At 58.9% G+C, this 21495-nt stretch overlaps 1 protein-coding gene across 4 annotated transcripts in view; it reads right to left on the bottom strand.

Annotated features, from left to right (window-relative positions):
- The window catches only part of ITSN1 (intersectin 1), a 214279-nt gene that overhangs the window by 31733 nt on the left and 161051 nt on the right, over nt 1–21495 (bottom strand). For all 4 annotated transcript variants that reach the window (XM_055125812.1, XM_055125811.1, XM_055125810.1 and 1 more), the window contains 2 exons: nt 5952–6073; nt 4459–4565 (listed from right to left, as the gene is read on the bottom strand). In XM_055125812.1, coding sequence (XP_054981787.1) covers nt 4459–4565; nt 5952–6073 — 229 coding nt within the window. The remainder of the gene's footprint in view (nt 1–4458; nt 4566–5951; nt 6074–21495) is intronic.

Here is a 21495-nt window from a genome sequence, read left to right as displayed (position 1 = left end):
CATACTGATGGGCCCCAGCACCCAATCATCAGACCCAAGGACTGGGCCAAGAATCACAGGTAATGTGGCACCGGCCTTCTTCCCACCAATATTGTTGGATTTGGCTACTATTAAAAAAAATTCGGTGGGGGGTGGGAAGGGAGAAGAAAAGTGCCTCCCAACTCATTTGTGGAATATAAAGTAACATAATATGAGACTAACACCCAAGGACAGTAGAGACAAGGGCCAGGAAGATTGCTCCACAGTTGGAAGCCTGCCTCATGAGCTGCCCCTTTCTCTCTCTCTCTCTCTCTCTCTCTCTCTCTCTCTCTCTCTGCCTCAAAACCTGTTTTACTTTGAAATATATAAATAAATTAATTAACCAGTTCCTGGTTTCTGATCTCTGTCTGTCCTTGGAAGCCCAACTCATTGAGCCAGAAGGTAGGTCTGAGACCAGGCTTAGGTGCTCCTTCTGGAATGTTCCACAGCCCAGGCAGCAAGACTCAAAAAACCTGGGCTTGAATGGGTTGGAACGGAGGGTGTGACCAGGCCTGGGGCTCGTGTGATTTGCTGGCGGCACTCACTGCCCTCCCCTTTGATGAGATGGTTTGCGATCTCACATAAGACACAGCTTTGTGGCCCTGACCTTGTGTGTGACTGATGACCAGCTGACGAATGGACATACTAAGGAGCAAGACGAATGCTCCGTTGAATGAACGAGTGTCCCTGACCTTCCGGCTTCTGCAGACTAAGTGGACAATCCGAAAGAATTGCCACTGGGCTCAAGATTGGAGGGGGCGGTGCTCATGGCTGACTCCTGGCCCTGTGCTCGGGCACCACTCCTATTGGTATTCAGGGAGACATGAGGGGTGCCAGGGGTGAACCCTGGTTACCCAGGCAGGCACCTTACCCACCACACGGTGTTATTCATGCCTTAGTGACGTATTCGATAAATCCTCAGGTTGACTCCTCACTCCCCAAGTTCAAAGACGTTCAGAGCCCCCGGATAAGGGGCCGGCACGTAACTCTCACTTCGGGCAAATGTCTCCCATTTCCCACCTGCCAGGGCCGCCTCTTCCTCTTCCTCCTCTTCCTCCTCCTCTTCCTCCTCTTCCTCCTCCTCTTCCTCCTCCTCCTCCTCCACCTCCTCTTCCTCCTCCTCCTCCTCCTCCCCCGACCTCCAACGCTGGGGTTATTCCTCAGCTGCAAGAAATTAAGTCTCTGCAGCAGAGCCATGTGACAGTGACACATCCATGTCACCAGCTGCAAAAACCATCTACTGGCCCTCCCACTTTCTTGGGTCTGAAGAGTTTTCCTAAGTTGGAAAAAGGGGAAAGAGAAGTTGGGTTCTAGAAGGTTCCTGTCCAGTACAGGTATTTCATCTGGAAGATGGGAGACACCCAAGTTTACCCAAGCAAGGAGATGGGCAGTGCCAGGATGCTTGTACCAGGCTGGTGGTATGTCCGGGAGGGTCCCCAATTTCCTTGCTCACGTGTTTTGAAACCAAGCCAAGCCAAGGCAGCAGCCCGGAACTGGTTAGGAAGTGCTGGCATATTGACAAAAACTTGGGGTGTTTGCCTACTGGCTCTAGTCTCCCCATCCGGGCTCCATGCATGGAAGCCCAGGGGTATCCTGGGCACCACTCAAAGAGCAGTGCCAGAGCACCCCACTGGCCTGCTGTGTGCCGTCACTCGAGTCCCTCAGCCTCTCTGAGCCTCGGCCAGCCAGCTGTCAGGGTGCCTCAGTTTCTACATCCAGGCCTACCGAGCAGAGGCTGGAAAATCTAGGCCCGACCCAGACTGAGCTCAGGAAAAGAGCTGGGCGGAGAGACGGCACAGGGGGAAGGCGCTGCCCTGCAACAGGGCCAGCCGGGGGCTGAACCCTCGGCACTGCAGACGTTCCCTCAAGCACAGCCAGGCGCCTTGGAAGCTCAACTCACTGAACCAGAAGGTAGGTCTGAAACCAGGACTAGGTGCTCCTTCTGGAACATTCTACTGCACAGGCAGCAAGACTCAAGAGACCCTAAAAAAACAAAACAAAACAAAAAAAACACCTGTCTCCAACAATTATTTGGGGTGACTTATTTGGGTGGAAAAGTTTATTTTTATTTTCTTCTTTTTGGGTCACACCCAGCGATGCTCAGGGGTTACTCCTGGCTCTGCACTCAGGAATTACTCCTGGCGGTGCTCAGGGGACCCTATAGGATGCTGGGAATCAAACCTGTGCCGGCCGCGTGAAAGGCAAATGCCCTACCCGCTGTGCTATTGCTCCAGCCCCAGGTGGAGAAGTTTAAATCCCTCTTGGGGGTCTATTTCCATCTTCCCCCCAAGAAAACAAAAATGCATTTTTAAAAATCGTACCCACTACCCCCTTGCACCCTATTCACCCTCTCCTACACTTTCCCCACCCCAGCTCGGGCCCACTGGCTTATTTTCATTTTCAGATCCACCCAATACCTTCCTTCTGGGCTCCTGGGTGAGATCACCTGACCCCAGGCTCATTGCCTCTGACTCATGACCTGCTTCTGCTCCTGGCACTCAACAGGTGTTGGTGGAGGGGCTTCCTCCCCTTTGTCCCTCGCTCTAAGGACGGGCTTGGTCTGGTTCCAGGGGTCCCGGAGACCCACCCCAGCATTCACTTGCATGAAGCACTGGCTTGCCACCTAGATGGCCCCTAAAGCCACCCATCTCTGGCCGTATTCTTACCGCCCCACCTTACAGGAGAGGACACGAGGCCCAGGGGGCCTCAAGGACATGCTCAGACACATAGTCTGATGCCCTCCTATGCTCAGAAGCTTCTAGAACATGGCCCTTGTGGCGGGTAATGAAAATACCATCTCACTATCATTGGTGTTGGTTTTTGTAACTTGCAGAGAGAGAGAGAGAGAGAGAGAGAGAGAGTGTGTGTGTGTGTGTGTGTGTGTGTAAATGTGTGTATCACTTGTATCACTTGTAGTCCTGTTAATCTTCGATTTGCTCGAGCAGGCGCCAGTAACGTCTCTATTTGTCCGTCGCGTGCTAGTGCAGCCCAATGATATCTGCTTGCTCCAGGAACAGGAAGAGCCTCAAATCGTACATTCAGAGATTTGACGAAGAAATCTGACCATCTAGTTGGTGGGCGGCCACGAGGTCTTCTGACATCCCGTGGAATCCAGTCGGTAACAGCTCTAATCTAACGGTCGTCTCTGAATCGCATTACATGACCGGCCCATCTGATTTTTGATGCCTTGGCAAACGAGACAGTGTCCCTGATTTTTGACCGTTGACGGAGGTCAGAACTCCGGATTCCTTCTCTCACTTGAGTGAGACATGATATTCCCAGCATAGCTTTTCAATTCCTCTTTGGGATACCCTAATAGCATTCTCATCCTAATGTCTGTACACATATAAATATATATTCCCCCTCTCCCAGCCATCTCTTCATCCCCTCCCAGGCTCTCTCTGGAAAGTGTGGCCTGAAAGACCCCATCGCCAATACGCCTCACGGTCATCCCCGTGTGTGAAAGCAGAGGTCAGGAGGCGTGGACTCAGGGATCTCGGAGGAGAGTCTCCTGGCTGGATGCTGGAGGCTCTCACTTGCTCTGGGATCCTCCAGCAGGAGGTGACTCCGTGCGGGCCAGGCAGACACCTCTGTGTGTTTTGTGCCGCTCTTTGCTTAAGAACCAGGAAGGGGAGGCCAGAGCAACAGCACAGCGGCTGCGCGCTTGCCTTGCAGGCAGCCGAGCCGGGTTCCATCCCCAGCACCCCGTGCGGTTCCCCTGAGCCCCTCCAGGAGTGCTCCCTGAAGGACAGGCAGAGTCCGGAGTGAGCCCTGAGCACAGCTGGATGTGGGCCCCAAACAAAACAAAACAAAGGCAGCATCAGATGGAGGATGCATGGAACCCTTTCAGTGGAATCTGATGCACGTCATTCATGCCAAGGGAGGAGCCGGGGCTCTGAGAGGGAGGCCAGGGGGCTGGCTGGGCGTCCAGCTCAAGTCTCTGGCCTCCTGCATTCGCCCCGGTCCATCAGCTGCCTCAGCAAGCTACAACTGGGACAAGCCCCGTGGAAGCAGCTGCCGGAAGCTCTGGGAGCGACACCCCCTTGGAACGTCGGAGACCAGCCTCCCGTTTCCTGCTGCAGGGTGGTCCCAGCATTCGCTTTCCCGACAGGCCGGGAACCTGGATCTGAGGGTCACCCCATGGGTCAGCCACAGCCCTTGGGCAGCTAGGAGCTCGGGAGACTTCCCCAGACACCCTACAATGGTTTCCGTGAGGAGAAATGGTGTGGGGGCGCGGTGGTCACAGGGGCCCGGGCTGTGTGTTTGCAGAAAAGCGCCAGGGCAGAAAAAGAGCAGGTGGGTGCTTGCTGAGGTGGCAACGAGCAGAAGAGGCAGAGCGGGCGGGCGGGGCAGGGCAGCGTTCGAGGCGGGGCGGGGCGGCCAGCTAGTGTGTGAGTGCCCAGCCGCGAAGCCAGGCGGGGTTAGAGGAGAGAGGCTTACTTCAGTAGTTTGATATTACACATAATCAGCTCCTTCCAGTTAACAAAAATCATAGCACCCTCTTTCTCTGTCAGCAGCTCAGAATCCATCAGGGGTTTCTGAAAGATCTACAGGTGCAGAAAACGAAGCGGTTCAGAAAGCAGACACGTTAGCTCCCCACTCAGACACACGCATGCACCCGCAGGGCTGTCCAGAGCCGCCCAGGGGGACACCCCACCCGCCTGCCTGCCCATCCGCCCAGGGGGGTGCCGCAGCTTGGCTGGGAGACCCAGAAGCTGGACGCACCCCCTTCCTGCAGGAGCAGAGCCCCCTCTAACAGGGTGAGAGGGGGTCTAACAGCTGTGGCCCCAGGGAGCCCGGCTGACCCCTGCAGAAGCAGGGTCTGACCCCTGCAGAAGTGGGGTCAACCCCACTGGCCAGGCTTGCACCCACTTCCGGCTATTTGGCTGGGGAGAGTGGGAGGTGGGCAGAAGGATATTTAAAGTGACACCAGCACTTTCTTCTCTCAAGGAAAGAGAAGGGGGCTGCTTGGGGTGGGGGTGCCCCAGACAGCAGGACCTCCAGCAAGCAGGCTTGGGGACCCATTGGGGCAGGGTGGGGTCAACCCTGCCTGGCCTGGAAGACTGGTGGGGGATGGGGCGGGGCCCTGCTTCTCGGTTCCAGGTCCGAGCTTTGCCAGGGTGGGCAATGCAGAGATCTCCCGCAGGAGAACCCACTCCTTCCCAGTTCCTGCAGAAGATGAGGGTTCTGGAAGGTTCTTTCTGGAATGAAGGGGCCCTGGCTGAGGCCGGTGCCCAGTTGGGGGTGGGGGTGAGCAATGGGGGAGCCCCTCTCCCTGTGCACCTGAAGCCCACACGGAACTTGGCACACAGCCGGCACGACGGGGCCAATTCTGAGCGGGTGGCACCGCCATCCTCAGCACCCCCGTCCAGGGCGCTGAGAAAGGGGCACTGGGCAAGCAGCCGGGCCAGCGCCCCTCCTGCAGGCTGGGCTCACCCCACCCCGGGCAGTGGGGGGGGAACCGGGCCTGGCCTCGTCCTTCCTGCAGGTTGGGCCTATGGGAGAGACGGTTCTGGGGAGGTGCAGGGGGCGGTGCCAAAGGAGCACAGGCGTTTCAGCTGCCGACCCCCGAAAACTCCTGGCCCTGCGTCGGAAGGAGGAGGCGGTGCCCGGCTGTGCCTGCTCATCCTCCGGAGACAGGGCCCAGGACCCAGGGCGTGGCCGCGGGGAGTCAGAGCACAGGGACCCCCTTGCGCGCGTGGCCAGACACGGCCCCGAGGCGGGGGGCGCGGGCATCCGTGCCCTGTGCCAGGGTGCCCGCGCGTGGGGACCTCGGGCCTGAGACTCCACGGGTGTCTCCTGCCAGGACCCCGTTGTGTCCCTTGGGCCGCGTGGCCCCTTCTCTCGGGGGCGACGCCCCCTGGCCTCCCGCGCTCCGGCTGGGGTGCCCCTCGCCTCCCCGCGCCCCGCCCCGCGCCCGCGCCCGCAGCTACCTCCGTGACGAGCTGCAGGTCGTTGACGTAGTTCTCCTCGGTGACGATGAGCTCGTGGATGTAGCCCTGCCGCTTCCGCTCGGTGGGTGTCAGCATGTCCAGGAGGTGGAGGTCGGAGCACCCTGCAACGCACGGGCGGGGACGCTGAGCCGGGTCTGGGGGGCTCCCAGACCACCCGCCCCCCCCTCACGCGCGTCTCACTCAGGGCGGGGGCGGGGGCAATGTGGAAATCCCCGGAATGAAACCTCCCCAGCCGAACCCTGGCCCCTGTGGTTGGGGCCTAATTTTTCTCTTCTTTTTTCTGGGTATGCTTTTATTTTTTAATTTATTTTTTTCTGCGTGAGATACACAGTTACAAAGTTCTTCATGATCCGGTTTCAGTCATACAGTGTTTCAACACTAGTCCCTTTACGGGTGTGCATTTCCCACCACCAGTGTCCTCAGTTTCCCTCCTGCCACCCCCCTCTCCCACCCCATAACCTGCCTCTATGGCAGGCACTTTCCCACTTTTCTTCTCTCTCTCTCTCCTTCTCTCTCTCTCCCTCTCTCTCCTCTCTCCCTCCCTCCCTCTCACACAGTTACAAAATTGCTCATGATCCTGTTTCAGTTATACAGTGTTCCTGCGCCCATCCTTTCACCAGTGTACATTTCCTACCACCAATGCCCCCAGTTTCCCTCCCGCCACCCCCACCCACCCAGCCTGCCTCTATGGCAGACACATTTCTTATCTCTCTCGCTCGCTCACTCTCACTCTCCCCCTTCTCTCTCTCTCTCTCTCTCTCTCTCTCTCTCTCTCTCGCTAGCTCTCGCTCTCCCCCTTCTCTCTCTCTCTCTCTCTCTCTCTCTCTCTCTCTCTCTCTCTCCATTTGGGGATTACGGTCTGCAACACAGGTGCTGAGAGGTTCTCATGTTTGTCCCCTCACCACTTCTCAGCACTCAGCTCTTGCCCAGAGTGACCGTTTCCAGCCCTAGTGGTCCCGCCTCTATCCTAAGGGGCTGGGGCCTGCTTTGGAGGCGAGTGTTGGCCTCTGTGGGCAGGTGGGGCTGAGGCCTCACGCCAGCATGGGGGCCTGGTCCAATCTGCTGGGGTCCTCAAGAGGAAGGCCCTGACAGAGACATGAGTACGCACCAGGGATCAACCTGCAGCAGCCCCCCCGCCAGAGAAATGGGGCACCACCAACACCCCAGACCTGTGAGGAGACACGTCTGGGCCCAGCTGCCCCTGTCTCCACAGACCCTCGCCCACATCACAACTGCTGACAGGGCTGCGCAGGCCACCGTCTCCCGAAGGTTTACACCAGTCTAGCTGCGGGGCAAGAAGCTTCCACGGACACCTGTGCTTGACATGCTCATTTTGAGGATTCTTATTTCCGTGTTACAAACAAGGAGACCGAGACAGCTGAGAGAGAACTGGGGTTCCAGGAAGTAGGTGGACACTGGGCACAGCCAGTGGGCCAGGACGTGCAGCAAAGTTGCAAGCAGCCAGGAATGAGACCATGGCTGGTCTACGCCTCTGGCCACAGGGACCCATGTAAAAGTGGGCAGCTGCCCTGGACGCTGGCCATGCGGCAGGGGCTCTGGCAGACAGTTTCTTCTAACGTCCTTGGGTCACCAGCAGAGGCTGCTTCATGACCTAGGTACCTGCTTGTCAGGAGCGTCCCTTGGATAGGCCAGTGGTTCTCCTGATTCCTTCCTTTATTCCCAGAAGTCAAATTTGTAACAGACCAGGAGGCACCAGTTTGCAATCCTTGGGTTTGCAAATCTTCTTCTCGCCAGGGGGCGCCATGGAGCACGGTGTGAAAATTGCAGCTGGGGGACGGTGGTACCCAGAGCACAGTGGCTTGAACCAGCGCTTGTAGCCTCGAGCAGGGCCTTCTCAGAAAATCACCACCAGCAAGAGGCCCCGCTGAATAGACTCCTGGAGGGAGTCTGGGGGTTAGCAAGTTCTCCCAGATCATTCCTAAGGCTCTCTCAAGTTTGAGACGATGCTCCGGCCAATCAGGGAGTTCTCCAAGTTTCCATCTTGTCCGCAGGGAATTATCCGGGCTCATGACTGATGTAGTCTACAGGCTGGATATTTCCTCAAATAGAAATGATCCCTTGGGGGCTTCTTGGCAAAGGCTTTGGTGCATTAGAGATGGACTCACAGCCGGGGCTCCCTGTCCTCAGTTTTGTCCTCTCCCTTGACCAAATGTCCTTGTAGATTCTGTCACCTCTCTTCCTGGAACACGACAATCCAGGGACCAGAGTGATAGTACAGTGGGTAGGGCAGTTGCCTTGCATGCAGCCCACTGGCGTTCGATCCTTAGTATACCACATATGGTCCCCTGAGCCCTGGCAGAAGTGATTCCTGAGTGCAGAACCAGGACTAAAGCCCTGAGCACCCACCACCAGGTGCAGGCCGAAAAAGAAGAGAGAAAAGGAATAAAGAAAGGACAATGCCAGGATGGGCAGATGAAGGCAGCATAGACGCACACTCCCTGTGTTCCAAATCCTGCAGTAATGCCAGAGATGCCATTGAAAGGAGGCTCCTTGCAACCAAGCTGAAGGGTCATACTGCACCACTGATAGTGGTACACACTGCCCTCATAGGCTGGGGGAGGTACTGCACCCTGATAGTGATACACACTGCCCTCACAGGCTGGGGGAGGTACTGCACCCCTGATAGTGATACACACTGCCCTCACAGGCTGGGGGAGGTACTGCACCCCTGATAGTGATACACACTGCCCTCACAGGCTGGGGGAGGTACTGCACCCCTGATAGTGATACACACTGCCCTCACAGGCTGGGGAGGTACTGCACCCCCAGGTTGAGGTCGGGACTGCCCTCCCACCCCCATATAACAATAGTTTCTTTGTCCTGGCAATGATTAGCAGTGGTCTCTAAGACTTGGTGGGTTGCACCAGAATGGCCAGAAGACCTGCAATAGGCAGGACAGAGACTTGCCCACCCCAACTATCAACAGCACCCCATTGAGAACCATTACTATAAAGTGTCACCCAGACAGGGTGATCACTGCCACTGGGATGGTGCCTGTCACCCAGAGTCACACTCAGAATGGCTGTGGGGTCAAAAATGGCAACAGGAGGGGGAAGATGGCAGGTGCTGCTGGCTGCTGGCCTTCCAGAAGAGTCTTCAAGTTCCATACCATGAGTCTGAAAGAAGCCCAGAGCCAGAGCAATGGGATAAATCTGGGGGTGGGGGAGTGTCCACTGATTCAAGAATCCCAGATGCCAGAGACACAGGGTGCCAGTAAGGCATCTGACTTGCACAGGGCAGACCCCCGTTCAATCCCTGGCACTGCAGACGGTCCTCTGAGTAATGCCAGGAGTGATCCCTCAGGACAAATCCAGCAATAATCTCAAAGTACTACTGGGTGTGGTCCTCAAAAAAAACCCTCAAGTGCAGGGACAATATGGGGTGACCAGGAGGTCTGCTGCTCATGTAGGTGGGGCATGAGGAGGTTGGAGGTTGTGAGAGTGTGCTGGGGGCTCTGAGTACTTGCTCTTATCAATCCTACCTGCTTCAGGTTCACCTGCCTTCTTGCCTGGAAACACTGGGAAGCCCATGATGGCTTTCCCAGAACCCAGAAGACAAGGGAAGAGCAGATTCAGTGGGGAGATGGGAGCTGGCACTTGTCAACCACGTTATCCTGGCACCACTCTTTTCGCTCCTGATCTGATGCTGTTTTAAAAATTCTTGCTGGTGCTTGCCCAGCCACAGAAACCATGAGAGGCTCAAAATATGCACTGTGAACTCCAAAAGTTCCCTCTTTCGATATTTTACTACTCAGAAAAGCAAGTAAGATTTTTTTTTAAATACCATTATCCTATTCTGGGTAAATGGCAAAGACATTCCTAATAAAAGAATTTTCTCTAGGCATGGAAGGACATTTTCCTTCTCTCCTCTGGGAACTGGGATAAACGTGGTTTTCTGACTTCCTTTCCTGGGGCAGAACTGAGAGACTATACCACTGCAAACACCACCAGGGACATCTGGGATGAAGGAGTTCTTATAATCACTGCAACCCACTAACAGCTGAAATAATATTGCAAATGACTGAGGGCAGTTATGAATGATCCGCATGGACAGCCCTAGAGAAATTCCCCTCTCCCATAATTGTGTGCATAGAGACACGTTCTCACGTGAGGCGCCATGATGCCCCATTCAAAGGGCCAAGCCGGGGCCCTGGAGGAAAGCATGGGAACATCTTACCCCAAAGGTCATATTTGTCCCCGAACAGGGACTGTGGTTATGTCAACCACAGAGTCTAAAAAAAAAAGGCCTTATGACAAAAGAAATACACAAACCAGTTTCCTGGAGGCACTTGAAAGCACACAGAAGTATTAAATGGGAGCACGCCCGCCTCTTCCCCCGCACCCCCCACCATCTTCCTTCCTTTCCCAACAAGACCATCATTTGAAAAAAGCAAATCATCCCTCACAGCCACCCGTGAGCCCAACGGAGCAGCAACAAGCCTCTCATTCCCACCAGGAGCGGGCCAACATACACAAGAAAGCAGTCAATAAATATTTATTAAGTCCCTACGAAGTCCAAGAGACACAGAAGTAAGCAGGATCATGTCCTTGTTCTCAAAGAAACTCACCACCCCAGAGAAACATTCAACAGAAAACTTAAATTGAAAGCAGCCGGCCCGAAGGACTGGGTGGGTGGGCGGGCGGGCATGCCGCCCTCCTGCTAGGCTGCCATCAAGAGAAGGCACCAGATTCTGACAGCCGAGCTCCAACGTCACTGTCTGGTTTCTCGCTGTGACGATGAAGCAAGGGGATCTTGGTGGGTGTGAAATCATGACCTCAGAGGCAGGCAAAGAGTTGCCGGGACCCAGGTTGGACCACGGTGGTTGTCCCCAGATTTAGGTGAAACTCAAAGGTCTAGAAAAATGACTGAATACCAAGACTCTTGTCCCCCCCGGCAGCCTTGACTGGCATCAAGGACCATAAAGGAGCAAGAAGAAAACTCACAGAGGGGCTGGAGTGATAGCACAGTGGGGAGGGCTGTTGCCTTGCACATGGCCAACCCGGGTTCGATTCCCAGCATCCTATATGGCCCCCCCCAAGCACCGCCAGGAGTAGTTACTGAGTGCAGAGCCAGGAGTAACCCCTGAGCATCGCCAGGTGTGACCCCCGCCCCCCAAAAATGCCCAAACACAGGGGGCAAAGGCTTTTGAAAGGGATAGGATGCACGGGAAGGGCTGTCACACAGGGATAGGGGTGTGGCACATACAAATAAAGTGCTTTCCTGCACTTCTCCCCAAGAATGAGGCTGCGAGCCACGCTGCTGCTAAGATCGCGGGGTGTGGTGAGTGGGTCTTCAGCGCATAGCTGGCGGTCAAACATTCGCATAAGCATGTTGAGAAAGCCATTTTACAGGTACCGGAGGACGGGGACATTTTTAGAAGAGCAGGATGGTTAGCCAACAGGAACAGACAGACAGGACTTGACCTTCTTGGGGTAGGCTTGTGGTTTACTGATTAGCCTTCTGGATACCTGTTGTTACCTCCCCTAGTTGCCCCGGGGGCCATTAGTTACTTTTCATTTTGCCTTAAGGCCATGACGCAAGTAGATTGAAACATAAGTATACATGAGCGCTGTGGAGTTACAATAAAGTAGCTTTTTCTCACCTCTGTGTGTGTGTGTGTGTATGTGTGTGTGTGTATGTGATGTCTCCCCTCTCCCTATCACTCTCGCACCCTCTCCTCGTGAACCCCCTTATCTGGTTCTGCGGGACGGGACATGGGGGCACTCAGGAAAGTGGTGCCAACTTTTCTTTGTCTTGAGGGCAAAGGGCTATATGGGGTGGGGGGACTCTCTGGCACTAGAGTTTTGTGTCTGGGGGCTGCTAGGTTGGGGTGTGACCCCCCCCGGCCTGGACTGTGTCATGGGAAGCAGGAAGCAGAGAGTGGGAAGGAGACGGTCGAAGTCGGGGTGTCCGAGGGTGCAGGGGAGAGAACGGGGCCCCGTCTGGCAACGAGGAAGGAGTTTTTCTATCTCTGGGGGGAGCTGACGATGACTCTGGGACACTCGGGCCAGCAAGGGGACACGGTCACGGGGCTCCTGGACTCCAGCCCGGAGCCCACCCCAAGGTGCCCTGGATCCCCCTGAGTCTCAGGAAGAAAAGGCAGCAGTGGGCGGGAGCTACGGGGGGCAGGGGGGTGTCTCTAGCCAAAGCACCTGGGTCCCCACCGTCTATGGCAGGAGCTGGGGGTTGACAATGAAGGGGCGGGCAAGGCTGTCATGGAGGGGCCCCCCACCCCGGCTGCCAATCTCTGGGTGACTGCACACCATCCCCTGTCCTGTGACCCTCAGCTGGGCGCGCATGAGGCCAGAGGGGAGGCAGGAAAAAGCTGGCGGGAACCCCCTGCCCGGGGCTGGAGCAAGATAGACTACCAGAGGTGTTTGCCTTGCACGCAGCCCACCAGGGTTTGACCCCCAGCATGCATATGGTCCCTTAAGCCCACCAGGAGTGATCCCGAGTGCAGAGCCAGGAGTTGGCCCTGAGTGAGCACTGCCGGGTGTGACCCCCCCACCCCCCAAAATATAGAAACTCTTATTCTAGTGCTGCTAAGTGCAGATATCTGAGTGCCCCCTCTCATCCCACCTTGGGGCCTCCCCACGACCCTCCAGGGCCCCCATCCTGCTTCACTCAGTCCCCTAGAAACTCAGACATGCTCTGGGGAGCCAAGAAAGGGGCCCCGGTCTCCACACTGGAAAGGAGCGAAGCTGGTTGCATCATGGGGCTATACCACCTTGTGACTGCCCAGGGGGTGGGGACAGGCCCGTGGGGCTGAGTGCAGCTTCGCATACAGGAGCCCCGGGTTCGAGTCCCATGTGGACTGTGCTCCCGTGAGACTCCAGATGTGGCGGCAAATGCTCCCAAGTAAATCACTGTCACTGTTACTGTCATCCCGTTGCTCATCGATTCGTTCGAGTGGGCGCCAGTAACATCTCTCATTGAGAGACTTATTGTTACTGTTTTTGGCATATCCAATATGCCACCGGTAGCTTGCCAGGCTCTGCCGAGTGGGTGCGATACTCTCGGTAGCTTGCCGGGCTCTCCGAGAGGGGCGGAGGAATCGAACACGGGTCGGCCGCGTGAAAGGCGAACGCCCAACCGCTGTGCTATCGCTCCAGACCCCCAAGTAAATAAAAACATATTTTAAAAAAATCAAACACTGGGGCCAGAGCGACAGCACAGCGGGGAGGGCGTTAGCCTTGCACGCAGCTGAGCAGGTTTGGCCCCCGGCATCCCATCTGGTCCCCCAAGCACCGCCAGGAGTAATTCCTGAGCATGGGGCCAGGGGTGCCCTGAGCGCCGCCGGGTGTGGCACAACCAAAAAAGAACCATACACAAGAACGCTGATAAACGTAAAGCCCGGCTTCTCCGGGCACAGACTGTGAGCACTGCATCTGCGAGCATGTTCCTGCCCGGCCCCCCACTTCCTTGCCCCCAAGTTCCTGCTTTCAGCGCGACCATCTTGCGGCATCTGAGGGATTCTTCGATGCGGTCATGAATCAACACAAGGCTGGCGGGGATGTCAGAATCCAAGGACACACACTTGCTTACAGGCTGGTTTTATGCCCCACGGCACACACAAGGAACCAGAGACACGGAGTTAAGAAGAGACAGAGCGCGCTGTGCCCGGGAGACTGCTCGGAGGAGGAGCGTCTGCCTTGCAGGCGTGAGGCCTCAGGTTCCATCCCTGGCACCGTGGGGGAAAATTAACGATGACAACAACAGTAATAATAATGGCCAGAGGGTGAGCACAGGGACCGAGGTGCCTGCTTTGTGCACGACCGACTCCAGTTCAATCCCTGGCACCCCGGATCACCCAGCTCAACATGGTCCCCAGCACCCCACCGGGAGCGATCCCTGGCACGGAGCGAGGAAAATTCCTGAGCACTGCCCACTGTGGGCTCCCCAAAAGACCCGAACAAGAACGAGAAGAGGGGAACAAACAAGAAAGTCTCTGCCGACCCACGGCAGGTGGAAGCCGGCGCCATCCTGCTCTGGGTCCTGCGTGATCCTGGCGGAAGTCGGCTTTACACGCGGGGTGTGGCAGAATCATGTCGAAAGTGTCAGCGCATGTGGCGCCTCTGGGGGGGTCTCTCCCGTGCATGCGGGCGGGCGGGCAGACGCCCCCATCTCTGTGTTCCTGATGTTCTTGCACCTGGTGACCAGGCCTGGCTCTCCTCCCCCTTGGCAGCTTGGCGGTGACCCCCATGGCCTTGGCGAGCCCCATCTCCACACCCAGCGACGTCCCCAAGCGCTGGGCTCCCGGGGGGCTTCTGCAGGTGGGTTCGGGCTGCAGACACCCTGCGGCTCAGAGCAGGGCGTGGAGGAGAGTTAGGGAGGAGGGTTGAACGGTCTCGCCAAGTGCCTGAGTCTTAAGTGGCATCTCCTGGGCCGTGCTGGGCCTCAGGCTGGGAGCCACTTCTCACCCCAAGTCTGTGCTCTGGTGGTTTTTTTCTTTTCGGGGGGGGATGGGGGTGCACAGCTGCCGATGAGGGGGAGGAGGTTGTGACCCCCTGGACACTTGGCCTGAAATGGGGGAGACAGAGCTCGGGGCGGGGCGGGGCACACCCAGGAGCCCTGGCCCAGCCCTGAGCAGGCCACAGCGCTAAGGTGCCTGGGAGCACAGCTACGGCCCCTCCACAGTCACACCTGCTCCCGACCGGGCCCCCACGCCCACAGGCTCCATCTCCAGGATGGGACGGGGCGCCCCAGACGCGCGGCTGAGTTGGGCGTCGCCGTGAGTCCTGGGAGACAGAGGGGCGGAGGTTTTGCCCAGAGACAGACCTGCTGCTCCTCGCCTCCCGTCACCCCTAGAGGCCGGGGGTAGGGTGCCGGGCGCTGCTGGTGTCCTCGGGACACTCCCGGTGCGTGAATGGCCCTAGGGTGGCCCCCGAGGGAGCAAGGGGGGAAGACTCGGTGCAGACCAGCTCTGGGCCGCCCAGGGGGACAGACGCCCTCATCCTGGTCCCTCCCCTCATCCCGCCACTAGGAACTCGAGGGTCCCGGGACCTTCCAGCTCATTCCCTGCAGCTCCCCATCCCTCCGATCCTGGCGTCCATGCTAGCAGGGATGGGGGACAGAAGCCGGCGCCCCCCTGTGCCTGCTGGCTTCAGGGTGGGTCCAGGAGCGGGACTATGGCTGGTCTCCCGTGAGCCACTGCTGGGCCTTCTCTGGTGGCCGGGAACTTCCAGCAAGGTGTGAGTGGGGGTCTAGGCCCTAAGCAGAGGGAACCCTGAACATGGTGACGTGTCTGACACCTCCACCCTCAGGGCTGGGTTGGGGAACCGTAAGCCACACAGGGCTGGTCACTCTGAACCTTGGGGCAGAGCGATGCCATCCGTGCACGTGAGGACGGTTCTGGCCCCAGCTAGTGGGTTTACAGGACATCATGTAACACCTGGCCAGCTAGAGGGGGGGCTGTCTGTCCTCAGGGGTTCTGGCCTTGCCCCTCAGGGGTTCACGGTGACAGATAAACGCAACCGTATCTGTCCACTTCTCTCCCCCCTGACCTGAGGCAGTACCCAGGGGGTTGGCAAGGGAGGAGGGGGAGCGGGGGCTGAGCACTGGACTAGGGGCATTTCAAGCCCCCCCCCCCAGTGTCTTGGCCTGACTGGAAGGGGCCAGAGAGATTGCACAGCGGGGAGGGCACTTGCCTCACACGCGGATGACCCAGGTTCGATCCCCCGCATCCCACAGGGTTCCCTGAGGCCCGCCAGGAGTGACCCCGAAAGCAGAGGCAGCGGTAAGCCCTGAGCACGGCCGGGCGTGGCCCCACAAACAATAGCTTCCGGGGAGGTGGTGAGGAGGTCAAGGTGGCTGTCGGGAGCAGGCAAAGCGGGGAGGTTGAGTCACGCGCCTCCAAGGTGAAGACGGAGCCGGGGAGGCCGCTGTGGCCACCCTCTCCCTCCAGCCTCAAGGAGCTGGGGAAGTTCTCAGGAGGGAAACCCAGAGCCCGGCGGTCACTGCAGTGACTCGAGAGGCGGCAGGAAGAAGTAGAAGGAATGCAGGAGGGGGAGAATGAGCCCCGCCCCGTGGACCCCACTGGGTGCCCCCTCCTTGGGCACCCAACATGGCTCCTGCACGCCCGAGGCTGGGGTGCAGCTCCTGCTGCGTGTCTCGATGCTGGAGATCACGCCAGGCTCCGAGATGCTTCTGAGAGGATGCCTGGGGCAGGCCAGCTGAGACGTGGGCAAGGTCAAGTCCACGCTGGCGTAGAGGGACGGGGAGATTTGGGAGGCCTCACAGAGGAGTCGGGGGTCTTTATTTTCCCGAGGACGGGGAACCCCCATCTCCCCCACAGGCACATACAACGGCTTTAAGCAGGATTGCTGGAGCTTAGGGCTAGCTCTCTGCAGTGTGAAGAGGCTATGAGACAACAAGCCTAAAGCAGGGACAGTGGGAAGACGATGCATCCATGGGAGGAATATAGCCACCCCGGGGCCTTTGCACATGCTGTTCTTGGGGCCTGGAGAATGTGCTTCCTCCTGTGTCCGCACTCTGCTCTCCAGAAACGCCCTCTGGGGCCATCCCCGATGCTGCTGCCGTCCATCAGGCCTGGGAGACTCCTCGGTTCCGGCTCCTACTGGCTGTGGTGTCCACTGGGCACAGGGTTGTCACCGGGCTCCAGGTTCCAACAGGCTATGCAGGTCATGTCCAGCGCCTCGGATACGGGCGGGGAGACGGGAGGGCAGGACGGCAGAAGCGTCTGTCCCGGGGGGCTGGAGCAACAGTCCATCGGGGAGGACGCTTGCCTTACACACGGCTGGGCTGGGTCCGTCCCGCAGGAATGATCCCCGAGCGAGCGCAGAGCCAGGACTAAGTCCTGAGCATCACCAGGTGTGGCCCCCAACCAACCAACCAACCAACCAAACAGCAGCGTCTCCCCTGAGGATGGGGCCAGGGGCGACGTCCCCGCAGGGGAGGGAGGAGGCCAGGCCCATGTGTGGGCTTTCCCACAGGGTCTCGGAACGCCAAGGGGAGGGTCCAGCCTGGCTCTGCCGCCCCTGCTGGAGGCCCAGGGCAGCACCTTGGGGTGCGAGGACCAGGAGGGAATCAGCTGAGTGGGTGGCGGGTAGGTGGGGGTGGCCGCTCCAGAGAAACAGGACAGCCCCGTCCCCCACACGCATGTCCCTTATCCACGCTGAACTGTTCCTTTGAACAAAGTGAAACAGAAACAGGGGCCAGAGTCCTAGTTCCGCGGGGACAGTCTGCCTGGCACGCAGCCAACCCCGCCTCGATGCCCTGGCACCCCACAGGAGCCCCCGAACACAGCCAGGAGTGATCCCTGAGTGCAAGCCCTGAGCACTGTTGGGCGAGGCCTCCGAACAAGACAAAACAACCAACTGCAGAACAACCCTCCCTCCCCCTCCCCCGGCTGGCACAGGTCTTGGGGGCAGAACGTCTCTTATCTTTCCTGGTGGCTCCACACAGGATGGGTTCTCATGGGACACCAGCCATGGGCACCAGCCCGCATGGTGAGGCCTTGCGCATTTCTGGGGCCTCCGGGACACGCCCCCCTCAGACTCGGCCGTGAGCCCCCATGGCTGGGACTGTGGCCCCAAGCCCCGGTGGTCCTGGCCCATTTAGGGGTATGGGTGGGGGAAGGCATCGGGGGCAGGTTCTGGACGCCTAAACACGCACCAGCCCCCAGCAGCCCCGGGCTCCCGCAGGAAGGCGCCAGGGGCCACGTACATCCTTCCTCCCTCACCCGCCCCACCGTCCCAAGAAGGCGCAGACGCAGCAAGGAATGACTGAGGCGCCTCCGCCAGGAGGGCGAGAGAACCGGACTCAGGGCAGCCGTGTCTGGGGTGGCAGAGTCGAGATCCGAGCTGGCCCAGGGCTGCCCTGTGCTTGGCCCCCAGCCTCCGGCGGGCCTGGACATGGGAGGAGTCTCCGCCCCACGTCGCCCTGAGGCCAGTGACAGGGACTGGACCCCTTACAAGCCTGCTGCCCGCCCGCAGACACCGCGGAACAGGCCACAAGGGGACCAGGGAGGGCGCAGTGGACAGCTCCGGAGTGGGGCCATGGCCAGGACCATGTGGACCAGCCCGTGCCATGTGGCTGCGGTCGCCGGGACCAGGGTGAGGGGAGCCACTGGGAGCTCGTCCATCAGGGCTCCAGCTGGGCCCGGGGTAACTACCTTAGGTCCCTCTTGTCCTGAGCACCCCCCAGCACTGCTCTGCACTGACCACAAGGGCCACCCTCGAGGCCCACTCACACGTCACCCTCAGGAAACCTCCCTTCGGTGACGTCACCTCCTCCCCAGCTGCTGCCCCGATTCTGGGCCAGGTGCTGGAAGGCAGGCGCGCAGCTGTGTGTGCCTGACTGTGTGGACATGGGGGCCACTAGACGGAGGGACACAGGGCTCCCGAGGGCAGGGAGGAGAAACTGCCCCAGAGGCGGGGCTCTGACTGGCCTTGAGGACCAGCACGGGCGGGGCCTCAGGGACACTTGTCTCTGGTGACGTCACTGGCGCTTCGTGCGGGGCAGGTGTGCGGACGGCACCTGTGGGCCTCCGGCACTCTTCCACGAGAGACACGTGTCTGCTCCCCGGGGCGCATCTGACCTCACCCCTGCTGCCCCCGGTGACAGACTGTGCGTGCCCGAGGCAGGCCGGCTGTCCTCACGCGCACCGGCACGCATGACTAGAACTTTCCAGAAAGGACTGGAACACCTCTGAACTGGAGGAGAGGCGCCCTCCGGCCGCTGGCGCCACAGAGTTCTGTGTCTTGGGGGACGAGGGCCAGAGCTTCCCGCGCTGGGCTCCCCGTGACGGCGTTTCCGAGAGCCGCGCCCTGCCTCGCCGAGGCGGGTGGCGTTCAGTGACTCAGCGGCGTCCGTCACAGCTCTCTGGTGCTTCACAGGTGGGGATGACGATGAATTCTTGAAGTTTGCAAGAGGCAAAGGAACGAGGTGTTTTTCCTCTCTCTAGCGGTGGTGTTCGGAATTGTCTGGAGACAGAATTAGGGGATCGTGGCTGCTCTTCTGACGCCTCAATCCTCGGCCTCCTCCCGAAACCCCTGGAGCTGCCCCGTACAAAGGGGACTGTTGCCTGGGGGGGAGCCCTCGACAGAGAAAGGGAACACCCCCCCCCAAGAAAGCACCCGAGAGTGATGTCAGGCACCGAGACTGGGAACTGGGGTGTTTCTCAACCCCCTTCATCCCTCAAACCCCTGTCCATTGCTTTGTTTGGGGCCACACCCAGCGGTGCTCAGGGCGTCCTCCCGGCCCTGAGCTCAGGGGGACCCTGTGTGGTGCTGGGGAGCAAAACCGGGTCAGCCCGACTCAAGGCGAGTGCCTGAACTGCTGAACTCTCTCTCTCCAGCCCCTCGACGGCTTCCTGCAGCGAGGGGGGCGGCCCCGGGCCTGAGGGTCTCAAAGAAGGGATGTGTCCCCAAGGTCACACACCTCATGCATGGGACAAGGGCAGGGCAGATGCTCATTTGGGCCCTAAGGGGAAGGACAGAGGTCTGGGGTGACCTGAGGGGACGACTGCAGGCAGCCACGCCACCTCGTGCAGAAGCAGCCAATGCTTGGCATTCTGGGACGGTGAGCACTGGGCACAGAGCCCACGGCCTCCGTCATGCGCTCTGACCCTCTGCGTTAGCTCGTCGGTGCTGAACATGGATGTGACTCCGGGACAAGTCCACAGCGCCCCGAGTTCTGTTGCCAGTGTGTTTGCTGAGACATGGCAGCAGTGATGCCAAAGTGCTCTTGTGCCGTTTTGGAATTCTGGGGCCAGAGGAGACGCTGGGTACCCCAGTTCAGGGAGGGGACAAAGCTTCCTCTCGCCAGCGCACTGACTGTCGTCTCTGTGCACACGACTCTAGTCCAAACTAGAGCCAACTGCGGAGGGAATAAGATCACTTTTACAACACGGGATAGATCAGGGGTCAGGACGGCTGGGGTGGCCCAGGAGCACTGCGGGTGGAGTGCTTGCCTTGCTCACTGGAGTCGGGTCCCCGATATCCCATAAGGTTCCAAGCACCACCAGGTGCGATCCCGGAGAACAAAGGCAGGAGTAACTCCTGAGCACTGCTGAAAGGGCTCCCCCCAAAGAAACAAACAAAAATCACCAGCAAGGCATTCCCCATTCACCCCCCAGCCCCAAATAAATGCAAAACACAAGGAAGAATAAGTTGGTCATAGGCTGAGCATCCAGAATTACAATGCCGAGCTGGGAATAGTCTTCGAGCACTGACAGATGGAGTCCCCGCCCCCAGGTCCCCCAGCAAAACACAAAAATTCCCCAAGCCTAGGAAGCTCTGCTATTTGGGGAGGCCACACCCAGAGGTGCTGAGGGTCAAGCCCGTGCTCCAGCCTTTGGCGCCCTCTCCCCTGGCCCATACGCCAGTCTCCAGGTTGCAGACAGAGGGTTGAGCCTATTGAACAGCTGGATTTGCAGCTGCATGAAACAGCTACCAGCAGCCGCAGCAAATACGTTGCCAGTGGGGTGTGCACAGGCAGGCCGGCCTTAGGTGCTGTATGGGCGGGCGATGCTTCCGTGGAGAGAACGGTCCTGGGCTCTGTAAGGGGCCTAGGGGCATCCCCTGCCTCTCCCGACTCTGTGCCAGGGGCATCCGCTCCAGCTGAGAAGCCCCAGGGTGACCGGATATGCTCATCCGACGCCAACAGCAAGGAGGAGGCTTTGCAGATGCCAGCCGGGAGCCTGCTGTGCGTCGGGGGCACGAGACACGGGTGCACTGGTCCTTGCAGCTAGTCAAGGCTGGAGAAGGAACATGGGCTTCTTTCTGCAGGCGACAGGGTCCCGGGGAGAGGAGGCTCCCTGGGGTGTGGCAGCTGGCTGAGCGCCTTCTCCCCTCCACCCAGCCCCAGCCTGAGCAGGAACTGACCTGGAACCACCTATCGCCTCTTCCCAGATCCACCTGTGGCCCTCCTCATCCTCCCCCCCATCTCTGGCTCCGGACACGGGGGCTTCTCTCGGCTGCTAACCCACAGAACTTACCCCCGAGTCACACAGCCCTGACGGGGTGGGGGCTCCGGTCTGTCCCCCAGAATGTGAGCTTGAGGACCCCTGAGTACCGACCGAGGGGCAACCCCCACCCCCCTTGGGGCTCTCCCCCAAGTCCTGATAAATCGAGAAAGTTTTTGAAAAGGCTTTTCCGCTTCGAGACAGAGACACAGACGAAGTTTGCAGACAAGGTGGGGCCGGTGGCCGGTGTGGACGCAGATTTATCAGTCGTGTGTGTGTGTAGTTTGGGGGCCAGCCCCACTGGTGCTCAGGGCTCTGTGCTCAGGGTCCCCTATGGGGGTGCCGGGGATGGAACCAGGGCCAGGTGCATGCGAGGCAAACGCCTTGATCTCTGTCCCAATGTCTCCCACGGGAGTGGATTTCTCCTGAGTGGCCAAGAACGTGGCATGAGGGGTGTGGACGGAGGACACCGGGACGGAGAAGCCTCCCCACCACACCCCGCCTTGGTCATGATTCCGCGAGGGGGAGGGGGGATGTCATGCTGATTGGCATTTCAGAGAAATGTCCTGTGCACGG

This window comes from Sorex araneus, chromosome 2 (assembly GCF_027595985.1).
Source record: "Sorex araneus isolate mSorAra2 chromosome 2, mSorAra2.pri, whole genome shotgun sequence".
Classification (NCBI taxonomy): Eukaryota; Metazoa; Chordata; class Mammalia; order Eulipotyphla; family Soricidae; genus Sorex; species Sorex araneus.
This window is presented reverse-complemented; position numbering and strand designations above follow the sequence as displayed.